Genomic DNA, 24,518 nt, shown 5'->3' with positions numbered 1-24,518 from the left:
CAAAGTTAAATTTCTATGTCATCCATTTGTATGGCTATTTAAAATTCAACAATCACTTTCTGATGTGTTAGGTAAGAGCCAAGAAGTCTCAAGAATGGCATATTATCACCCTTTATCATTTAGTGTTCATAATACACTGGTTTATCTTTGATACCATTACAGAAATAGTTCTCCCATTAAGGTGCAAAGATATTCATCCTTTTTAACCCTTTCTCTTCCGCCAATTCGGATTTTTCAACTTGCAGCCAACACGAGGGTTTCCCTGCAGCCACGCTCTGCACTCACCCAATGCTGCTGAAGCTCTTGTTGGTGCCCATTTCTGCAGCCACTTCTCACCTTCTTCCCCAGCTGCTGGCTCGTGGGGGTGGCTGCTGCTTCCATTTCCCTGCAGTAAAGCCAATAATCTGTTGCTCCTTGAAGGAACAAATCTGAATTCCTTCAGCTCACGCAGCTCCACTTAGGGCATCTCTGCTCCTGGCCTTAAGCAGCTGATTTCCTCAGCCAAGAAAATAATCATATTGGAATATGTAACATTTAATTTTACAGCTTATTTGAGATGTGCTTGGGAGTTTGGGAAGCGGCATAGCTTTCCCTTTGACTCATATTCTCGGAAGGAACCAAAGCAGTTTTAAAACAAGTTTTGTGCAGAAGGGCTGCGTTCATCTAACATCATACAGTGATACCTGAGTATAAAAACAAGACAGCATTCCCTCTCTCCATGCAGGTTTTTTTTTTTTTATAATCGAGGAAACTTTCATCAAATATCACACACACGTTACAAAACTGTAAAAACAGATTGTTTAAAGTATTTCTCACAAAAGTGATTCACTTTTTTTTCTCTTTTACTTTGAAGTTTATGTCCAGAACAGTTTATGAGATTAAGACGAGGTATTAATAGAACATTTTTACCTCGAGTACTTTATGTTTCTGGCATTGCTACGTTCACCACAAGACATTAGAGTTGGAAATTCAGCTGAATTCAGTAAAGCTGCTTTTAACATTCTGGCTTGACTGTATTGGCCTCCTAATGAACGCAAAATAGTTGAAAATGATTTTAAATATTTTAGCAATTTTAACAAGGAAAATGGACAGGAGCTATGTTTGCAATCACTGACTTTATAAACTTGTGTGGCATGTGCACTGCTCACCTCAGAATACAGGCACCCATTAGGACTCTGTAGCAAGCAGGACTGACTCACTGAGGTGTCACCGGACTTAACGAGGCACCATACAATTCACCTGGCACAGGTTCTACAATGACATTTTAGTAGGTGGTTTCTGGCTAAAAAGAACCCCAATTGCCTTCATCCCTTAACTGGACTCTTGAGAAAGAACCGCTTTCTGCAGACACGGTGACAGTCTGCAATAGGAACTAGAAGGAGCCAAATGATTGCGATAGGCTGCTCCACCTCCAACTGCTCTTCACTATGTCACCCGTGGCTGGTTTCCATCATTTTCTTCTTTGCTTTCAAAGAGGAAAGCACATACATTTCTAAAGAAGAGCAGCAAACACGGATGGGACAGCAGCCAGCATAGCTGGGAGCCAGGGATGAATTTTGGCTCTGTAAGCTCTTAGGGCATTGAGTTTGTGCCCCTGCTCTACCTGCTCTTGTGGGAGCAGAGTGAACAAAACCGTGGCTGTGTACTTGAGGATATGAAAGCAGGGCACCATGGAAGCTGAGATGTGTACTCGACTGAACATGCAAGTTAGCTGCAGTGCTGCCAGAGACACCTTCAGCTCATCCTAGGGTCTGAAATTAAACCTGCAGGTACAAAATATGCCAACAGAGTTCAAAGAGCTGCTGAAGCATCAGTGGCAGCTCATTTTCTGTGAGAGACAGAAAGCTCTGCATCAACCATCATCGCAGGATGAATTTGTTGTAACCGACTGCACTAATACAATAGCACTGCCACCACATACTGAAACTTAATCCCTCTGAAGACATGGAAGCTTCTTTTTTCAAACCTGTACCACTGAAGAACAATCTTACCACTGAGTTATCCAAGAAGATGTTTCTCTTTAGCTGTTCTTCCCATATTCACTATTTGTATTTTTTTTTAATCGAGCACACTCTAAATAAGCCATTATTCTTGATCACTCTATGAATAATATCAACTGAAATTCTCGTTAACCAGTTTTCATGTACTTAGCTATGAAATAAGTCTTCCTGGGATGAAGCAGATAGAAGGTTATATACATATTTAAAAACTCAGGCACCATTTCAGTACAAGAACGGAGTGGGATTTCACCTCCAAGTGCAGCTCCAGAGGTAAATCACACAACAGAGCAGAAGAAAATGAAAAGAAATAGAGCATTATCTCATTTAGGAACAGAAACTGCAATGCTATGTAGGAAAACAAATACGTATCTAAAAGCACATCTCAAACACTTCTACACAGCTTATATTTAAAACTCCAATTTGTAAATGGCCAAAGTTGTATTTTAAAAGTTAAAGGTGCATGCAAAACAAATCAAAAATCAACCAAGGGATTCTCCCCCTTTTCTATAATGTATAGCATGCTTGCATCATGCTTCTTCACATTAGAAATTCAGGTCTTGTCTGTCCTAGGAGACTGCATGGCGACTGGAGAACTGGAGTGAAATGATCACATCATCACAAGGAAAAAGAATGTAAAAACTGAGCATCTGAGTGCAAAACTGCTCTTTGGGTGGGGTTTTCGTTGTTTTTACTTTATTAACCAATGCTGATCCTCGCCAGCTACTAAACAAGAGCAAGTCAGACGAAAGGTTTCTGTGTCTTTGTCTCGATTACCCTTTACAGCACAGTGCAAAAGAAGAAAATATATTATGCTTTTACACTTGGTCTTTTGTGTGTGTGTTTGGGGGAGAACAGTCTAAACACGTTACAATCTTTAAGATCACAAAAAGCAGAAAAAGAAATATGAAGAAATGGGTCCTGTCAAAAGCCAGAAAACGCTGTAAAAGTTTCTATTATGTATCACAGGGCACCAGAAACGAAAACCTTGTGTAAAAATAAATGATTTTTTTTAAGCACACATTCTCAAGTCCTCTTTTGTGCCTGAGATATAATCCTCCTGTAAGTTATGACTGAGTGCCTTGAAAGAAGATCCCCATTTACCTACTATTTAATAGTGATTCCAATGACTAGGTTTCTTGAGTTTCTGACCTCCTGCATTTTATGACTTAAACTGTATTTAAATGCATCTAAACCACTCTGACTCTTATCAACCATTTAATTACCCGCCTGTCCTACTTGCCATTCACCGAAGCTAAGTTTCAGCATTACTTCTGCAACCACACTGCATGCCTGCCATTCACAAGATTTTCTTTGAAATTAACTGGGGAAAAAAAAAAAAAACACCACGTCCTTGATTAGTCCTGCGATGCTGAAGACACTGATACACAGTACTGCAAAAATCCAGAAAGGAATCTGCAGTTTTTAAGGCGATGGATACCCCTCGATCCAACCAACAGGGCTGGAGGCAGAGAAGGGACTCTCAGTGATGCAAATTACTCCAGCTGACTTCCATACAAGTGCAGCACTGGAAGGCAGCTGAAGGTTTCATCCACAGGCCATTAGGCCTGGCTGATCACACTAGCCATGGAGAAGCACTGATCTCTTTGCTTTTTGTGCAGGACTCAGTTACAGGAAATATTAAAATCATAACTTTTGGGGAAAAAAAAAGTTATCTTAGCTGCATAACAAATGAGCAGGAAAAAAACCTGTGCCTTAAGCTCAATATTACGCCTTTCCTTTGGTTGCAAGATTTACAGCATAGGTGCTACCCAGCTCAGGAAATTCCAAAATTAGGCACCAACTCTCTTGCTTAGCTTCAGCAGGGGATACTGCTGCTACCATCATCCAAGCCAACGAAATGGATGTGCTATCAGAGTCTGATGCTTACTTTACAGAACTAAAGAATCCATGTCAGAGTTAAAGCACTTGAATACACTTCATTTATTATTATTTTTTTTATGACACTGTGCTGGAGAGGGCATCACTGCTGTCATCGTTAAAAGTAAAAAGAAATCCTTGCTGGACACAGCATCCCCGAGACACAAACGTTTATTTGAAGATTAAATACAGTTACAACTTGAAGTGAGAGCATTGGTAATTAATGTGTGGGAATGCTGATTGGAATATCATCTAATTGAAAGGTAGGTATGATGGGATGTCCGGCCAATAAACCTGCCCAGATAAACAGAATTGGCTTTGGCACTGCTTTGGACAGCATGGCTCCATTGTTTTGAATAAGCTCAGAAAAAGCCCAAACACCAGAGGTTGTCTGGGACCTTCTCCCATAACAGGGAGACCCTAATTAGCAAAAAGGGCCCAACAGACTCTAAGGGTATCTCAGAAATTCAATCTTTGGCTCAGACTGCTCCAGAAGCAAGTTCTGCTGGAGGTATTAAGATTTAATTATTGACAGATAAAGGAATCGAGCACACTGGGTTCCTGCAAGCTCCAGAAATATGGGCTTGGGCATGCACATGTAAAGACAGCAGTTCAATCTTTCATATCAAATCAGCCACTGGCAGACATTTTTACCCTATTTGAAAATGTGGTTTCATATTTCAGTCCTTTGGGGCTTGAGAACTTTGTTTGCTGTGTCTCTGAGAGATCGCAAGGCTTCATTAAGACCAGCACCTGGTTACATGTGGGACATCTGCTGCCCTGAGAGGGACAGGAAGGGAAATGTCACAGAGGGTAATAGAGCTTTTATGGCTTCTCCAACCAAATATATAATCATAAGGAACATGTCTCCACCAAAAATCTCCAACACGTGATGCAACTCAAGCGTAAAGGTATTTTTCTTGCATGCTGACAAGTGATACCAGCTTCATTTTGATTTGCCAGTATGTGCTGTTATGAATAGTATTCTAAAAGCAATGCATATTAACTATTAAATCACATCAATTAGATATAGAGTACATTAATTCTACTTTCTAACCACAGTAATACTCCACTCCACCCCTTGATTATTTTTCCATAAATTTAAAGTGTGTACTTCATACCCAGTTCTATGCATCTGAAGAAATTCCAAAAAGCTTCAGAAGAACAATGTTCAGTTTGATTCTACTGGTGCTTCTGCTGTCAGGTACCACTGAAACACTTTGACAAATATTTTCAATATTTCACAAAGATTAATAAAAGCAATGAACTACGAAATGGCTCTGTTAATGAGAGCATTAACATATTGCCTTCATTCTTTCGGTCAACAAAGACCACAGATTGGTCAAGAAAATTACCTTCACTTTGACAGAAGAGATGCAGACGATTGAAAATTTGCAATGCATCAGTATTTTATTTTTCCTGTATTAACGACTACAAAAACCTGAATCTCACTGCAGCGAAGTTTCTTTACGAAGAGCTTGCTGCTTATGAGAACACAGGCAGAGAAGAGAGGACTGAAGCTGAAGCTTCTGGTAGAACAGAAAATGGGTGAGTGCCTGCATAGCACTGCGCTGGTTTATTACAGCTAGGGCTCTAGGAGAGCATACAAATTCTACCTCCAGAATGACTCATTAATAGGTTAAATTTGGCCGCTAACATTTTTTTAATGTATTTCACCTCTCTACAATCAACCAAAGAATGCACTATTAGAGTACAAAATTAGAAGTGAGCGGCTTCTAGTCTACGTCAATTCTTAATGAGCATATTTAAGCTCAAAGTGCACCTGGATGCCATTTAAAAGAAGGCAGGGCATGAGATGACAACCAAGAAAGCTGTCATGGGAAGTCCCGATGCACAAGAAGATAGAATCCCACCGTTCCACCTAAGCATCGTGTACAAAGAAACATCAAAATTAACACGGGAAAAGTCATGACAGCAACCACTTCACATGAAATTAAATATGTATATGATACAAACCCCTCTTTTGCTGAGCACGAAAACACACAGTAGGTAAGTAGCTGAAACCCAGACAAGTTCAGTAAGACCAAACACTTCTTCCACAACACCCGTAGCAATTCTTTCATTACACCACACATTAAAATACACGTGGTAAGGGCTGAATTCCTGGCTGCACGCTAATGATTGATAACAACACAACCAGTTGTTCCTGATAACTTATCTTCTTTTTTGTGCTTTTTGCCACCCTGCAGTAGTTCTACTCTTCACAATACATTCTATTCCTCCGCAGTAATTCCTACCACTCAGAAGAATGGGATTTAAAAATAACATTTAAACAACACTGAGGACAGCAACTACAAGATGCCCGCAAGAGAAATATTTAGGTGCCTGCTAAATATATTTAGCAAAGTCAACAATGGAGTTTTATTTAGCAATCCTACCTTTTAAAGCTATAAGCACAATTAGGCCAAAAAGGAGGATGCTGCGTGTTCCTGCAAGTCTCTTACTGCATTCATTTATTGTTCAGTTCACAGTCTCTGAATACAACACAATCCTCCGACGGAGTCAGCTTTCATAATTCAGTAGTACAAAGTCTGCAAACACATGTAACCTAGATCCATATTTCACAGTGACAGCATATGATAGCAGAATGTGAAGTATTAATGCTAGTGTCACTACAGTCCTACACTCTACTGCACTTTAAGAGAAAGCAGCTGCTGAGATGAAATGTGTGCCAACTGTCTGAAGACAGAAACATAAGAAACATTCCTTCTGTTACAAAGGGAGAGACACACACAAACAGACTTTCTTTTAGACTCAACAAGCACAAAGTTTCTTACTTTTGCCTCTTACGTTTCTATTTCCGCTGGGTTCACTCAGGGAAGCAGTGCCTGGATGCAGAGACACATAGCAATACATCGCCATCCGGCACCTGGCGGGGCACGGTGCCCACCGAGCTGGGGGAGATGCTTTAGGGCTTACAGCAAACTCTCCCCCTGCCTGCCAGCATCCCCCGTGCAGCCCATCATCACGCAGTATATGGCGTGTGCCCGCTGCTGAGCCAAGGGACAAACCACAGAACTGCATTCTGTCGTGAAGGGAACGAGCCAAGGTGTGCTTTTTGAGCTGTTCCTTCCACAGAGCTGAGCGAGATGCCTGCCCTGCCAGCAGAAATGGCACACGGGAGCTCCCAGGGCTGTGCAGCACCGTGCCCTGACCTCACTGAAACGTTCGGCTGTAATTCACTTTGAAACTAGCACAACCTCATTGACCTCCTTATCAAACCATTTACTGCGCGTTTACGGACCGGACAATGAAATAGAGGAGGTAAGGTATTAATAGTGACACTATTTGGCAAACTCATAGAGCAGTTCATTCAAAAGGCAATTTTAAAATTGAATGAAGAGGTTTGACTAGGCAATAAAAGCAGCCACAATGCCAGTGAGCAGTACTTAGGAGGAAAGCCTCTAATTATCCTATTTATAAATCAACAGCAATTTTACTGATGACTTCTTCTCAAACTTGATTAAAATAACTTCAAAAAAATTAAAAAATAATCAGATCACACTTATTTTATTAAATTACAATTTAAAAGTACTATTGATTCTCTTCATAAATGAAAATGATAAAAACTTGAGGACAAGAACGAGACAACATTTTTTAAGAGAAACATTTGTACAACACTCGGCAACATAATTATAGTGCTGCCCTTGGGGAAGGGGATTTTATTTTATAATGAGAATGTTTACACTGTTATGGGGTTCAATCTATCTGGGAGGGAAGGTTAAACTTCTTTCCATTAAAGACAGCCTTATAATGAAAAGCTCTGAAAGGAGAATGGAGTCTAATATAGTAGATGTAATGGCCTATTAAATGATTCACACACACAAAATGAATCAAATTCATTGTATCTTACTGCTCTTTTATGACAAAATTGTTGAAAAAATAAAACTATTGTCAAGATAATTGCATATTCCATATACTGTATTACTGTAACTACTATTCTTATTGGGTGACCCGCAGCCTACATTTTAGGTACGTTAATAGGACATTACATTTTAAATACTTTATAGTATTGGAATGTTGCACAAAAATCCCACTTTCACTCTGAAAGCAGAAATCAATTTAGACTTAAAGTCATGCTGCAATTCTGCATCATTCTTTTTCAATTAAGTTTTTTGCATACATTCTTTATGATGTCATTTCTACATTCCTGCAACAGATGTTTGTTTATATCCCAATTTACTAAAATGCTGCCGTACTAGTTCCTGCTATTTTCAACCTAACCTCTACAACTAGCTTATGTTTCCAAAACACAGCACAATAAATGTTTTCTTAAACTTGTCCCCTCCATCTACTGCTAAGAATTACCAACTCTGATCATTACACAACAGTGAATGCTGCTGTTAAGGGAGGCTGACTGTAGTGAAACGAAAGGAAGAAAAAAAGTCATGACGAGTGCTTAAGAATACACGCATCAGCTGATCAAAAATAAGACAACTTCAGGGTTTTGCATGAATGATTATGAAAGGTGCTCCTTTTGTCAAGACTTGGTTTTGCATGCAATCTGCACTGCTGTAATCCAGCAGAAGAACATGCTCTAGAAGTAAAACTGCTTGCTAAGGATGTAGTCCTGCACATGTACACATGGGATGTTCCTCAGGTGCTTTCACGAGGCAGGTGAAAGATGATGTTAGCACTTGTAATATGGAAATAAGAGCATTCGGAGTACCTTCAAGAAATGAATGAAAGACACAATCAATTTTGGCCAGTGGGTTCACACTTCCAGACCAACGTCCCATACCTGTGCTAACACCAACAGTTACGACTTCAGGTTCAAAAGGCATGAAGGTTAAGCTTGTATCAGCCTTCGCAGGTATACTGAGAACTCTGAAGTACTAAATTTCTACAGAGCTGTATGAAAAATAAGTCAGAATTTCTAAAGTCTCCAGATGGTATTCAAAGAACTCAAGGGAGTACATTTTTGCAGAATTAGGTGCTCATACTTCACCAAATAAATTCATGGGCTACAGGACTTAAGTATTTGAAGGCCCCTATGCCTCTTTCTAACTTTAAGACCCCTTTGTCAGTATTAAAAATATGTCAATGTTTTTGTTATTTGTGATACAGGAGGGGAGGGGAACCGAATGCAAGCACAAGAGCATGAGTTGCAAATGAGGGGCCATGGCACAACCCACTGCCTTGCACCATCGTCCTGGAGAAATGCTCGTCAGGGTGAGAAACCCAAACCCTCTGATCTACCACGGGATAAAGAAACCAGCTTATTTTAAACACGCTGACCTCCTAGACTACCTATGCTTGTTGGAATTTTTATGTAGTTTAAAACTAGCCTGAATTCACACGTAATTCTATTTCTTAAGTCTTTTAACTGAAAATTGAAGCAAGAAACATCAATTCAAACCTATTTAAATTACAGGAAGTAAGGCAGGGATTTTTCACTTTTATGTTCCTCTTATTAAAATTCCAAACACCAAAAACCCTCCCAAGCTTATGATCTCAAGTGAGATTTGTTTCTCCTGCAGTCCACTCCCTCTTCCAGAAGGCAAACCCCAGTTTCTAAGCCCAAGTCTCCTGCTATTAAACGTGACTGCAACAAACCAAACCAATCTCATAAATTCCACTGAAGTGTCAAGTACAAGAAGGTGAGAAATTAGAAAAGAGTACCTATTTCCACAAAGAAAAGCAGTAGAACAGATAGAAATTCATTTACCTTCCTTACAAGTAGGATACATTATAGAGGATAAAGTTTTACCCGTGAACAAGGCTCTTTTCCATTAAGATGAATAAAGTAACCACACACAAATGTGTGATAGATGTGGTCATGGAAAAACTACCAATGTAGCAGGTAGCAAACTAAAGTAAGTTATCAGTGCTTCTGTATCTTGAACCATAAATGAAGAATGATAAGGATTATTGAGGCAAAAATTACATTATTTTCCAAAGGGGGAGAAGTACAGACTAGAGCGGGAGGTATGAGAAGCAGCTCAATAGTCTAGGAACAAGCAATAAAGAAATTAGCCCATTAGATAAACAGATTCTTAATTTACCCATGAAGGAGCCACTCAGAGATAATTTTGAGTGGCAATCAAAGGTAGACAAGGTAGATTTTATTCAAAAGATGCTCAGAATAGCCTCATGTTGCAACATGAAGTACACTGCTCAGGGTAAAATAATGCCAATAATATACATTATCCAGCAGATGCTTTACAATTCAGTCATTTAGGACTGTGCATATGTGGAATGAACATTCATTCAACAAATACTATCAGTTAAAGTTATCAAACCAACCATGCGTTTTCTCCTTCCCCTGGTATCTGTTTCCAGAGCAGGCTTTCTCCATTTTACTAAGATGGGATTAGCTGTACTTCAGACATTATTGCTCCATTGGCACAAAATGGACCCATCACACTTTTTTCATGGTTGCCCATAGGTATTTATAGGAAGACCCCCCCCCCCAGTCATTGGAATTGAGTATCTGCGCTCACCTAACAACTGCTCAGCAGACAATCATGTTCTCTAAATGAAGAGAAGCATCACATGTTTAAAGAGACAAAAACAAGCAACAAAGAGCTTGGACCTCCGAGGTCAATCACGTGCCCAAGCCAAGTTTCACATCCTCACAAAGCTCTCCATCACTGCAAGGCAGTCTCCTAGTTAACAAGTGCTTTTGAAATTTCAACTTACCTAATGCTTTCCAAACTCCATTTTTCTCAAGAAAAATCCATTTGTTTTCTTTATAGTAGGCTTTTTAAAAGGGAGTCATAACTGATGGATTACAACATGTTTCTACCTTTTCAATCTGAATTTCATAAGAATAAAATAAACCACAAATGAAAGTGCTTGTACCAGGCACGTTGAACCTTTCTTCTTCTATTAGCATATCAGTCTGCAATCATAACTAGATCAATAGCGAAGATATCTGCTTAAAAGAGCACCATGCTTTCTTTTGTCAGAAATTCATTACTTTTTATTAGGGTCATTGCTTGAAAACTTCAAAACACCATATGGACCTAATTGTGGTTTATTTTGGCAAAAAGGAAGACACTGTAGAACAATTGAGGCATTACATTCTACAATTCCATTACTTTCATCCCTCTCCGTTTTATTACTGTGTCATTAAAGGCAACTTGAGTGAGCGAAGAATTATAGTGTCATGTGTACGGGCTAGTAGATTAATAACAAAACACACTCAAGTTTAAAGGTATCTAACAGCTGTTTTCATTATTTTGTGTAAATACGCTTGAAGCATATCTATCTGATTAGTGGATAGAGTGCTCTTCTCTGTCACATGCCATGGGCACTGCTATGTGCAAGTAATCAAAGTGCTCAGAAAATGAGTTTACATTGTTCACTGCTGAAATACACAAATGTCAGAAAGTGACTGCGCATCAAAGCTTAGGCAAATCATCTGCTGCAAACAAACAGACTCCAATGCACATTTCAGCTTTAAACATTCCTCTGCAGCACAATGAGTGAACAGGACTTATTGCTAGCCAAAATGAAGTGACGCTCATGGAATAATAAGTTGCTAACGTATAGATGCATAAACAAGCTCTGCGTTGAGTACCATGGAGAAGAGCTCGGCTACTTTCAAAAATAAGATGCTTGAATGCTACAATTACTTGGCAACTTTATGGATATCATACAAGGTAGCAATGGGCAATATACATATATTTACTGCCATTGTTGTATTGCTGGTTTTGTTCAACTTGTTTACCAGGAATCCTGACAGATACTCCTTCCTTTTACTGGCAACAAAAGGAACACAGTTAGGCACCCTACAAGGAGCAAACCCTCTCTTTCCCATATATAGTCACATAATTCGAGATCAGCACTTCACGACCAGATTGCAGATAACACAAATGAACTCAGAAACCAAAAGACCTGTGCTGACGTTTGATGAAGGACAGATAAAATTTCAGGATTACTGCATAAAAATTTCTTTTTTCTATGATTCATTTGCTTCAAGCACAGATTGGGGCAATTAAACTACTGTATATTGGGATGAAAATGAAAGAAACACCACTGCGACTCATCAGCAAAATAAAGTCACTCTTGAGTTTCGCGAGTTTAACAGAAGAATTTTACTCAAACATCTTCAATAACAAAAAGTAATCTGAGGCAAAACTGAGGATGCTCACAAAGGCCCAACACTCAGCACACGGTGCCTAAGCTGGCTCCTGCTGAAGCACACTGCTCTCAGTACTCCTCCAAGCATCGCAGCTGTTGACCATTCATACCTCACCAGTTTGCAGCATCCTCCAAGACAGAACAGGCTCCACATCATTGAGTCTTCTACACACTGGAAGTCTACAAGCTCCTTCATGGTGCAGTTCTGGACTCAAGACTGAAGGCAGTATGGGACCAACTCACAACCTGCCTCGTTTTGTGGACATCATCATAGCAAACTCCTAAATTGTCTGGCACTACTCCTACATTTTTTAACCAATCATTCTATGAATTTATCAAATTACCCTTAAAATTCCAACGTGTTTTGACATTCAAAACTATATGTCCCTAAGGAAAATCAAAACAAACAACAGCCCAACATGTCCTTTTTTTTTTTTTTATTTCCACTCTGAGCCATGTAATAATGACCAATTTCTACCTAGTGGATGATGTAAGGATTATCTTTGAACTTAAATAATTCCTCCTCTTCTATGGCATTTATCCTCTGACTGAATTTATAAAGATTAACGTATATCCCCTTCTCAACCTTTATTTTGCTAGGACAAGTGAACCATACTCTTTTAATCTGTTCTCGTAATACAGATTCTCCCAATCATCCTAGCAGTAATTCTCTGTACCTGCTTCACAATTTAAATTAATCCCTCTTGAACACGGATAGCCAGAACAACATACAATTTTTTGGTGTTTTACGTAGGGACAACAAAGCGTATCTTTACAAAAATCTCTCTTTGATTGCATGGGAATCACAGAAGGTTTTTTTCCTCTCCCTGTTTGGTATAGCTCAGTTACACTGCTGCTTGCTACCTCACTAATAGCAAGAGCTCTACATACCTGCATGCTCTTTAGATCCTGTATTTACCTGTGTACTTGTAGACACCAGTCCACAATTCAGCATAGAGTGATAAGCTGCAGAGAGAAGAGCTGTCTGCTTTTCCATTTAACAGCTGCTAGAACCATCAGCTTGGGGCTGATATGTGGTTATAGGATATTAAGGAGAACTTTGTGCAAAGCAAAGTCATGGAAATGAATCAGAGCCCTTCAACTGGGGCAGAACTGGCCCTAGCACCTGTGGCTTCTAGACACCACCAGAACTAGTAAGAATCTGTTTTAAAAGGCCAAAGTCTTACCAGTATGCATGCTAATCACCAGGGCTTGACCATGGATGACAAGCAGAAGGACATAGGCTCTGGAGGGTCAGTGATACACTACACACTATCAGTCCCCTGACTGAAACATGGAGAACCTGTTCTCCTGGTCTGCTCACAATTCCCAGGAAGGAAAAAGTAGAAGGAAATATTCATAAAGCAGGCTAAAGACAGACAAATTATTTAGTTTTCTACAAGGCTGACCTGAGAACTACTCAGGAGTCATCGCGAAGAAATCCTGCATAGCTTTCAGACAAAACTATTCTAAAATCAGGTTGGCCAATTCCATTAAAATCTGATTTATTTTTATTTTTTTCCTTTCCTGGCTATTTTTAGCACCCATGACATGGTTCAGAAAACAAACGCTGAATGCAAAAAATATCTTGTTTAGGCTTGAACCACTTTGATGTGAATTCAGATTTCTCAACAAGCAAAACGCCCCATCTTGAAGAAAAAGCCAGTGCAATCCAAAGATTTTTTCCTAATACTTACTTGGCAAAAAGAAACTGGGAAGGCATTCTTGGATTTGGATCTCTTGTTGCTCTTCAGCAAGCATCCCTATTACGTGCTGCTCTCATACACCCAAAACTCTGATGAGCCCTCATTACTATTTAGAAATGCATCTTTTCAATAGTAAAGCTGAACAGCCTCCCACCTTAAAAGCACTTCTGGTACATTTACGTTGTGATTTTCATATTTTTAAATGTATGCTATTTGAATTATTTAAAGGGAAAAAAGAGGAGGATTATTTCATCTGGGAGTCACAGCTGAGCAGGGGGAACGTCCAAAATATAAAATATTAAATATTCCTAGTTGCAAATGCGAAAGCAAAAAAAGATAAAAAAAAAAAAAATCCCCCCCCAAAAAAACCACCCCATCTTAACCATATTAAAATACTCCTTGCACAACAAAGAAATTATCTGTGATTTGCAAAATTAAAAATCATTTAACTTCATCCCATTTGGTTACATATAAATAAAACATCTGCATTAAATTGTTCTTACACATTACATAAAGGTCATCTCCATCAGGCTGGAGAGCTAGGTTTCCATGCTTCCAGTTTCCTTTTCAGACACAAAGCTGTGATCGTACTTATTCCACGGTGTAATTTTAATCTCTTTGCCATCACTCTCTGAAATTCCTATCCCATATCTTGCTATCTGCTGTAGTGTCACTTCCATCTACCAGTATCTCTATCTGGAATTGTAACTTGAATTGGCTGTCTGCAATCTAGCACACGACAGTCCTCAACGCAGACTTGATCCACTCAAAGTTTTAGTTTTACATTTGGTATCAATTTGCCAGGCTATCGACCAGTTCTTCCTTATGATTCCTCCACTCTTTAAAAAGATCTGCCTTTTCTTTTCTTCTCTTTTATTTTTTTTTCTTCTTCTCCAAAATAATACAGCATTCAAGATGAAGTTGGGCTTATGCTAAAGGTACTGCTATTCCCCCATGGCTGCAAACAGAGATTCCTTCATTCTCCTCAAAACGATTTCTGAAAATATTTTGTATTCTCAGAGATGAATATCCCCTAAAATAAATGATATTATTTAGCTATTCTTTATCTTTACTGCAATTTTTAGCACTGCCTACTTTCTTTTCTATTATGGTAGAAGAACAAATGCACCTATTTTGACAATAAGGTTCTGTCACTGTAGCAACTAACATGATCAATATGAATTCTGAAAGCGTGAAAGAAAAGAAAAAAGCAAAATACACATCAGTTCTGTGCATTATTTCTCAATCTCCTAATGAAAATTACGGCATTATTGAGATGTTCAAGGGCAGTATTTTGAAAAAGAAAATTCAATAGGGACAGAATATCTATGAAAGACACTTTTTGCACAGGTGAAAGATTGAAGTCTGTACAGATCAGAACCTCTGTATGGATCAGAACTAAATGGGATGCCACCACAGCACTGAAATGTCAGCCTTCCACTCTGTCACCTCTTCCCATCCATGTCTGTCATTGCACAGAGCACCCACTGCCCTCATCTCTGAATGACTGCAGTGAAAATGAAGCTGTTCAGCACTTTGTAGGATGCTACCGCTCATCAATAGCCTTCTCCCACTTTTAACAGGAGAAGAAGAAAAAAAACACCTTTATTTTAAGTCTGTCATGACAATTTTAACCAATTATATTTAAACTTTGCCAAGTGCTATTAAAAGAATAAGTGCTACCTCTGACAGCATCCTGGATGGGGATGGTATTTAACCCCAGCGTTAGGGACAAAGATGATGCTGAGAAAAGGGAAGAGAAAAAACATATGGAGATCTGAGGAAGAGTGCAGAAAGTGCAAAGCCGGGCTTCCATTTATCATGCTTTAACATAGGTAGCTTAAAATTGTATCAAATAGATGAAAACCTTTGATATTGTGGAAATTAAAGTAAAAATATATGATTTTTTTGTCTGTTCTCATTAGGTTTAGCTGAATTACTGCATTACAGATGGACTGTTCCTAGAAGAATTAAAAACGCCATCCGTATCTGCTCCAGATGAAGGTGTCATTTTCATTTCCTCTGCCATGACATCCCTCAAATGCCCACACACATCACAGCAAGGTATTCTGCTCTCCATACAAGTTGCAGCACAATTATTATGCGTGGAAGTGCATAATAATCCAGTCCAGTCGTGACTCTGCCACTGACTTCCTACATGAATATGCACGAATCAATTAAACCTCTGAATGCATCAATTTCCTTCTCAATGTAGTAATGATAATAATAATAATAGCTGCCCATTGTATAGGGCACCGCATGCAATATTTTTAATGCCTGCTAATGAAATGTGCTATTAATTATTAGAATGTGGTTTGGTTTTGAAAGCCAAGTAGGAGTGCTTCAACTTTGCATTCCAAGCGACACAACCAAAAATCCTGAGCTCTTCCAACAACCTGACTTGATGGAATTGCTTACAAGCAGTCCAGCAAATCCCACTTAGGAGTCAAACAGCAATTAAATTTGTATTGGGACTTGCAGATCGTGGCAGCTATGCTGCAGTGAGATTTGCAGCTAAGGGGTTAATGGGACGAGATGGGAGTGGTTATGGGCTCAGTGCCACAGGTTTTGCCCTTTGTGGCTTCTCACATCCCAGACTTGGAAAATATGAGCTGTGATACTGAGAAAGGTAAGAAGCCAGCACAGCCCCATAGTGATAAATGAGTTTGCATCATCTGTCATTAGAACTTCCTGCCAACAGGGTCATTCCCTATTAAATTACCACTTGTCAATGTTTAAAATACTGATTGATAAATGACTGTGCCAAAACTGATAACACGACAGCTTTTATTTTCTAATATTCCCCGTTACCACATTCTGCTACTTCAAGATACAGATATAGTGGGTTTTTGTTGGTTTTTTTTTTTGCTTTTTCCCCAAGTACTTTAGTGAAAGACAATTTAATCTAATAGAAACCTAACAGGTACTGTATAATGATTGGTCCTGATATACATTATATACTATTCTTCTTGCCAAAATAAACCTACTGGCGATTTAGTGATACGGGTAGATCCAAGTTTCACATTTCATCAAATGCTAGTAATCTGTTTTATCAATATAAACTGCATTTTAATGAAAAAATTCTTTTCTTCAGTACACTTCACTTTTAATGCCCCAGAGTATAATAATTCGTTCATGCTGTAGAACAAGAATGTTTTACAAGACCTTAACTCTCCAGAGAAATTTCTCTGTAAATACAAAATGCAAGTTTTATGGGAATGTGTTGTATGCAACATGAGCAGTACCCAACATAATAAAAAACTAGGTTGCACAGAGAATTCTGCTTAAGTATCCTTATGAGCTATTGTGGGACTAAATGGTTATTATGGCAGCATTGAGTTGAATACCTATCCGACAGATAAAAGAGAGTCAGTAAAATTATTTCTGCCTCTGAACAGATAAAAAGAAATGAGTTTTTTTTAGAAAGTTTTGCAAAATAAATACATCCCAGCAGACCATCCAGCCAGGCTCTCCTTTAGGAGGGCACAGTTGCTCTGCTGCTGGAGAACTGTGGGGACAACTCATCTATTTGGCTCCTGAATTGTAAGCAATGGGGTGCTCTGGGGCAATGGATACCCCCTAGGGCTAGAATTGAAACTCTGGCATCATCCCCTGGAGGCACAGAATGCGAGTACTGAAGGAAGCACCAGTGACTGGGGATGCTCGAGCCTCCCTTCATTCCATTCACCCAATTCTCAGCTAAAATCCTCCACGTTGTGCCTTTCTAAGCCAACACTGTGCTTCCCTCCCAATAGGTGTCATGTCCCAGATCTTGTGAGCATCCCTCCTGCCTGCCAACGCCAGCCCTCAAACTCTGCTTGAAGCAGGTGAGGAGGAAAGCCATTCAGTGGAGCAATTTCCACCATCTAGTTCTTCAGCAGCAAGCCCCAAGGTAGGAGCAGGCTATTGGAGTTATCTAATTATGCTAATTACCCATAAACTGTGGTGACAGGGAGGCTATGACTACCAGAGAGCACCATGGAGATGCCCAAGCCACCTCTAAGTGCAGCAGGTAGCCTCAAAGCCAGAATCACTATCATTAGCATCATACTCCACCTAAGCTAATAAATGCTTCTGCATGGAAAGCTAATTAGCCAACAACTGCATTTCTAAGGCATATTGCTTCCAACACACAAGACTGTTAGTGAGAGCTCACTTGGGTACCACTGCAAAGCACCTCTTGGTGCCACACAGCCACATCTCCAATTCCTGTCCATAGATTCGTGTTTGGACATTCAGGTCTGTCCCTTGGTTGTGGACATTAGTATTTTCCATGACTGCAAAGCTATTGTGTGGTGTTAATTACAGAAGAAGGGTGAGTTAGTTATCAAGCTCTTAGTTATCTAAACAGAGGTCTCAGGTACAGCCCTGCAAGCCTCATCCCAGTGATGCAAGTCACAAGAATTATTGTTTTCTTTCCCCAAAACAGGCTCCTCCCCACATGACAGCGATGTTTCTTTACAAGAGATAATGTCAGTGCCACTTAGAAACCTGTGTTTAGTCAGAAGCTCCCTTGACTGTTCATACAGCATTCTCAAAATAGCAAAATCCTGTCTCTCTTACACTATAACTAACAAATATAAAATCAAATGGTTGAAAACGTCCTGTTAACTGTACTATGTTATAAAAGCAAATTAAGAAACAACATTCTAAAATGTTTAATTCTGCTCTTAAATGCGTAATGCAGACAGCATGAGACACTAGCTAACAAGTTCCACTTAAAAGAAACCACTGCCATCTTCTGCTGTCATCCCATGTGCTCCTCATGTTTCTTTTATATTAGCCCACTTTAGTCCAATCTGCGTGTTGAGCTCTTAGGAACATTAATTCATTCTTGCTTATAAAAGTATCTCCCTTTTCTACCGCATCGTGGTGATGGTAAAGATATACCACAATTAGAGGACTAGTGATAATAACTAAAATCTATATTACAATTTGCATTGGAACGAATTGCATGGAGCACCCAACCTGACCCAGCTTTGCCAACTACCAGGGATGGAATGGATGCAGACAGAACGAGAGAATGCACTCAAAATACCAGCAGAGGTGTTCCAGCAGGGCTTGCTGGCAGAATGAGAGGCAGCTGCCAAGGATAACATCATTAGAAAGGGAGTTTTGCTCTCGGATTGTAGTTTCTGTGTGCACAAATAAAAATACATTATATCAAAATAGATTTTATCGATCCTATAGGAAAAAAAAATTCCTTTTTATTACATTATAATAGAAAATAAATTGAAATTTAATAAACGACAACATAAGTGTGAATTACAACATATTTAATTCACTGTGATGTTGAAGAAAAAAGGCCTGATGCACAGCACATATGGCATGTAAGATCAGCTATGGGTGTACATCTCTTGCAATACCTATGCACTATGAAGTGACATAAACTTGGAATGTTATTTGTTTATAAGCTTAGAAGTCTGGTAATATATATTTCTACATAATAAATGTGTATCAGAACATCTATAAAGGAGAATTCAAAATCTGAAATGAGGGAGGATGAATCCATATGGAACAGCTGTGGTACCACAGGGTCCAGTATGGAAGCTAGTCATTGTCAGAGCCAGAAAATGGGAGGATTAGCTCCACACATTGCTTACTCTGCTGAATCCTCAAATCTTTTCATCTCCTCTCATGGCCAGATAAGGACCACTGTCTGTGTTTGCTCAGGGAACAACAAGAGGTGCCCCTACGACAAATCTTTATCATAAAATAACTCTCTTCACAAAATGCATTGCTAACTTCTTGTAAGTATGAGAAAAGCAGTGATTAGATGCCCATCTGAAATATTTAATTACACATTACGTGTATGTGTAATACTACATCTCTCCTTAGCCATTTTCCTCCATCCTGATGTGATCATTCACTGCACTGCTTGTGTCAGTTTGCACAGCCATCATCCACAGTAATCACATTAACAGGTAAACACATGACAGGATTTACTTGTTTGACATGCTCTTTTAACACAGTTTTTTGATCAAAGGTCAGATGTATCTTGCATTTTACCCTACAATCTTGGGGCTGATCTAAAATAATCTTTACACGATCACTAGCACAAGCATGAGGATGATTTCTTCTGTCCACATGAAGGTTCCATTTGAGACACACACACCCTTTGACATTCACACGCGAAATAAAAGAGGTCAGAGTAAAGAGAAAAAAACCACCCCGCTTATTTTGCCTTCAGAATTTTTAAATATTTCCCCAACATCTCAGCAAAATTATGCATTTTAAAAAGACTGCAGGCACTGAAATGATTGTCAGTCATGCAAATAATCACTTACTTACACTGTATGAGTTTGGTTTGGATAAAGCAAATTACCATTTGAAAATAACTTGAAAAACACTCTGGGCTAAGAGCTTGCTTTATAAATTTTAGCTTGGCCACAATTTTTCTTAACCTTTTTCTCCTCAATCTCCATTCTGTCATTATAGCAATTCAGTCTAAATTAAAAAAAAAAACAACCAAAAACAAAACAAAGAAAAAACAACAAAACCAAACAGCATTCAACTGTCACAGGTGCATTTACCATCATTGAAAGCATGATCCTGTAAAGAAATATTCCATATGGGCTGCAGTTGAAGGTCAAAACCTAAAGAATTTCAGAGTTATGCAGAGGATTGCCACAAGACTTTCCCAGGTACATCAAAAACCACGAGGCACTTTTACAATGGTTCAGTATTGAATACGTGAAACACCCACTGCATTCCCTCACTTTAAAGACATGGTCTGTAAGAAGCAATAGTAGGTTTGCAGAGGGGTACAGGTAATGATCTCTTCTGCCACCCTGAGAGACAAGGCCCCAAGCAGCACTGGAGGATTTTAACACGCTTGCCAAACACATAGCTTTAAGACTTCACGCTAGACATGGATTTTTAAAGGATTTGCATCAGTCCTTTAGAATATGTTTGCCTAGTGACTGAAATGCAAACCTTGCTCTGCAACATCAATAGCATGCATGGCCTGATACTAAAAACCTCTCTACCCCAAACTGCCACAAACATACACTCACTCTTTGAAGTGGCTGTAAGTACAAGCAGGTCAGGACAAACATCTCATGTGACCAGAACTGTCATCAGATCAGAACACAGACTCTTGCAGTCACAATGCTGCTTTCCACCCTTACTCCAACAAAGCACGCACCCAGCATCAAGTCATTTTTAAGAGTATAATCAAATTGCAGAATCAAACCTATCTCTATTTAGTATCGGTCCCATCGAAGCAAAGTTCCTGTTCAGTGGGAGGAAAGTTCCTTATAATAGGAAAAACAATTGTGCCAGGTTTAATCAAAAGTGAAAGGGATCTGGTGAATGTTCCCTTTGAGCCACATAACCCGCTGCTAATTTCAGGATGGGCTCTGAAACAAGGGTAATAAAAAACGTCCTTCGTAGTAACTGAGGAAGACTGAAGAGCAACTGCAGGCTGCAGCTAATGCCAAAATCTGCAAGTCTGCTCCGTGCTACTGAAACGCTTTTCACCTACCTGGGAAGCAATAAAAAGAGAGGTAGGGGAGGGGGGAAGGAATAAAATCCCACTACAACATACCAAGGGAAATATAGCTTCTCGACTACAGCCTTATCGCTGTTAGTGTTCTCTAGAATTTCTTTCTCCTCCTTGACCTCCCCTGTACAAACAAACAGATGGAGTTGAGGCATAGTCAACTTTTTAAAAACTAAAACAAGTGGGAAATTATTCACACCGAGCGATGAGGGTTTCTATGCTGCCCCAGCAGCCTCTGATTGCTGAACTATACTTACTAAGGGAGAGTGCCTATCTTCCAGCTCTTTACTTTAACAACGCTGTAACTGATTAGTTAAAGCTTCACCATAAATAGGTAGTTTTGACAGACTGGAGGCAATTTATGACGTGGAAAATGTACTGACCTGCTCACATCAGGAAACCTGACTGGAAAATAAAGAACTTGGCACTTCGGTCTGATTATTTTTTCCAAATCCTTAGGTCTGTGGTCAGGAATCAGCTTCATAAATTTTCCAATGGACGTAAGAAATGATTCCATATTAAAAGCAGAGTTGAACACCACAATATCAGCAACCAAACTGTAAAAAGCAGTGAAGGTTAATGAGCACACTGATGTTGCTAAAGGAGCTGAGCTATTTTAAATGCAATGAAAACAGGATACACATTCTCATATACAAAATGTATAATGGAAATGCCAATTAATATTAGCCTTTTCAGGTGAACCAGAAGTAGCATACATACCTTAATCAGAAATGTTCCAATTCCCGTGTTTTTATACTTTGAATTATTTTTGAACTTTTTAAAAGCAAATAACAATATATTATTATCAACCTAAAGGAGCAGATCCCATTCTATCCACAGTTCAACTTCCATTCATAACATGAGTAAGGCTAATATTATTATCCTTGTTTTTCCAGAGCCCAACAAACAGATCAGGGGCACTGTAATATGTCTTTGGAAGAACCTGGAAGAAGACCCCTCACAGAAAACACTTTGTACTGAAAGACAACATCTGTTTACATGGGTGGATAGCGATAGGACAAGGGGGAATGGTTTCAAACTGAGACAGGGGAGGTTCTTAATACAGAGGAAGTTTTTCACACAGAGGGTGGTGATGCACTGGCACAGGCTGCCCAAGGAGGCTGTGGATGCCCCATCCCTGCAGGCATTCAAGGCCAGGCTGGATGTGGCTCTGGGCAGCCTGGGCTGCTGGTTGGTGACCCTGCACATTGCAGGAGGTTGGAACTGGGTGAGCATTGTGGTCCTTTTCATCCCATGGCCATTCCATGATTATGTGATTCCATTCTCTGACAACTTACCTTTGGTTAATCTAACTTTGACTGGCCAAGTGGGGCAGGGACTGGGATAACAAAGATTAATGGTTTTGTTTTTTAACCTGTGCATAAAAAGTACACGCACTAAACAAAACTGAGATACCACATAGTACACAGAATCAAATAAAAAGAAAAAAAAGGTTTGGTACATTAATATGTTGTATTGCTCCTTAGCGCTGTCTTCTAAAATCAAGCATATCAAGAGATTTCAGAAGCAGCTGAAATAGTAACTTAAGAAATATTCCTTAACTGAGAGTTGGTCAGGAGACAGTAAAAAGCTACCGAGTCCCTGAAGGCCCTGAAGTATCTGGAACTGTGCATGGGAAGCTCTGACACAGCCTTGGCTGCCCTGGCAAATGCAGCACTGATGAAGGTAAGGTTGGCACCTAGCAAAGGCTCCAAACATTTCCACCTCTCTTTGTCTCATATATTGAGCCTCATCTGTTCAGCTTCATCCTGGAGGCTGTGCACAGCACTGCAAGCCTGAATGCCCTTGTCATCCTTGCAGCCCAGTCAGCTACAAGGAAAGGAATTCCACCATTGAAATGTATGACTTTATTACCAGTATCATCTCAACGCTTCTGAATCATTAAGGAGAAAATAAAATCTCCCTTAACGACTCAAGAAGATTCCAAGTGCTCCACTTTCAATTTTCTCCAAAACATCTATGCAAAACAGCATGGAAAGATAGAGTTGGAAATATACCGATATAAAGATAGATCTGGAAATATGTATTTTCGTGTTTCTAGTATTTCCAACAGATTTGGAAGATGGAAGATGGCATTTCCTTGCAGATGACCACTGGGTAGTTACACACTGCGCTGAGGAGATGGCTTTCATTTGCTCTTAAAAATGGGGTTTATACAGCAACAAAAAATGAAAGATGGAAATTACATAATTATACAGAGGTGCTACTGGAGGCTGAAGGAAATGGAATGGAGCATCTATAGAAGACTTTTAGGGGGAGGTGAGGCAAAAGAATTTTATGATTTTAAAAATGTGTGCTTTGAAGATAATGTCTGTCAGCATACAATAGAAAAATAACTGCCGTAAGAAAGCAAAACATACATAAAAAAATATTCCTTACCTCAGTGCCACAAAAAGAAATCTTCATGGTGTAAAATCTGAAAATGGCTGCTAAAGCTTTATTGGATTGCTCACTATCCTCTCCCACTCCACTGCTCAAGCAGTGAAACATGTGCAAATGCAGCAGTGGCAGCAGCAGGATGGCCAGAGTGTACCCTGAGAAATTTGACTATCAACTGGCCTACATTATAATGATACAAAAGCTTAACTTACACCTTCAAATGTTCAATTCCTGGTCCTCAGAATTCTCCAAATAGCAGTTAGGAAAGAAAAGATCATTCAAATCAATTTATTCCAGTTCTCAGAGCAACTCAGTTTTGCTGTTTCACTTAGGTTTGTACAGAGTCTAACCACAAAGCCTTTCAGTGTGGTGGTTATTAACTTCTTTCATTAACTTAGATTCAAGAAATACATTTGTTTTTAGCAACAATAAAGGACCGCAGCCTTTAAAATGTCTGGGTATTTTAGCACTGCACAATTTCTGAATACCAGATGAAAAAAATACAAGGATTTATCTGGTATGTTTACTGCCCTCTCTTCACAAGAAAACTGCAGCATTACATTTTAATTTCTGTTTATTTCCCTAAAACCCTCTATAATTTCAGTTGGATGCAGTAAAAGCTATGGCCAAGCAGGAGGTGCTTAGCTGGGCTTTGCTAAGCAGATATGAAACAAAGCATCTTGCTCATGACAGCCAAGATAGGGGCAAAACCACAGAACTACCAGGTATGCCAAGTGGCCCATCAGAATCACAAGACAGCTCAGGTTGGAAGGGACCTTAAAGATTACCTTGTTCCATGCCCATGCTGTGGGCAGGGCTTCCAGCCACCACTGGTGCTGGTTTCATTGCTCTTTTATACATTGAGATGAGTGGATAGAGGATGTGGTTTTAGCTAGAACCCTTTTCTCAGCTCCTCTTTGG

At 39.4% G+C, this 24,518-nt stretch overlaps 1 protein-coding gene across 12 annotated transcripts in view; it reads right to left on the bottom strand.

Moving 5' to 3' along the window:
• Positions 1-24,518, bottom strand: part of GTDC1 (glycosyltransferase like domain containing 1) — a 174,850-nt gene that overhangs the window by 69,139 nt on the left and 81,193 nt on the right. For all 12 annotated transcript variants that reach the window (XR_007378524.1, XR_007378523.1, XM_048952889.1 and 9 more), the window contains one exon: positions 21,581-21,754. Coding sequence is in view for 10 of the 12 variants with exons in the window: in XM_048952889.1 (XP_048808846.1) it covers positions 21,581-21,754 (174 nt within the window). In the remaining 2 variants the exon portion in view is untranslated. The remainder of the gene's footprint in view (positions 1-21,580; positions 21,755-24,518) is intronic.

Source organism: Lagopus muta, chromosome 8 (genome assembly GCF_023343835.1).
Source record: "Lagopus muta isolate bLagMut1 chromosome 8, bLagMut1 primary, whole genome shotgun sequence".
Taxonomy (NCBI): Eukaryota; Metazoa; Chordata; class Aves; order Galliformes; family Phasianidae; genus Lagopus; species Lagopus muta.
Note: the sequence above shows the minus strand (reverse complement) of the source record. Positions and strands in the feature narration are given on the sequence as shown.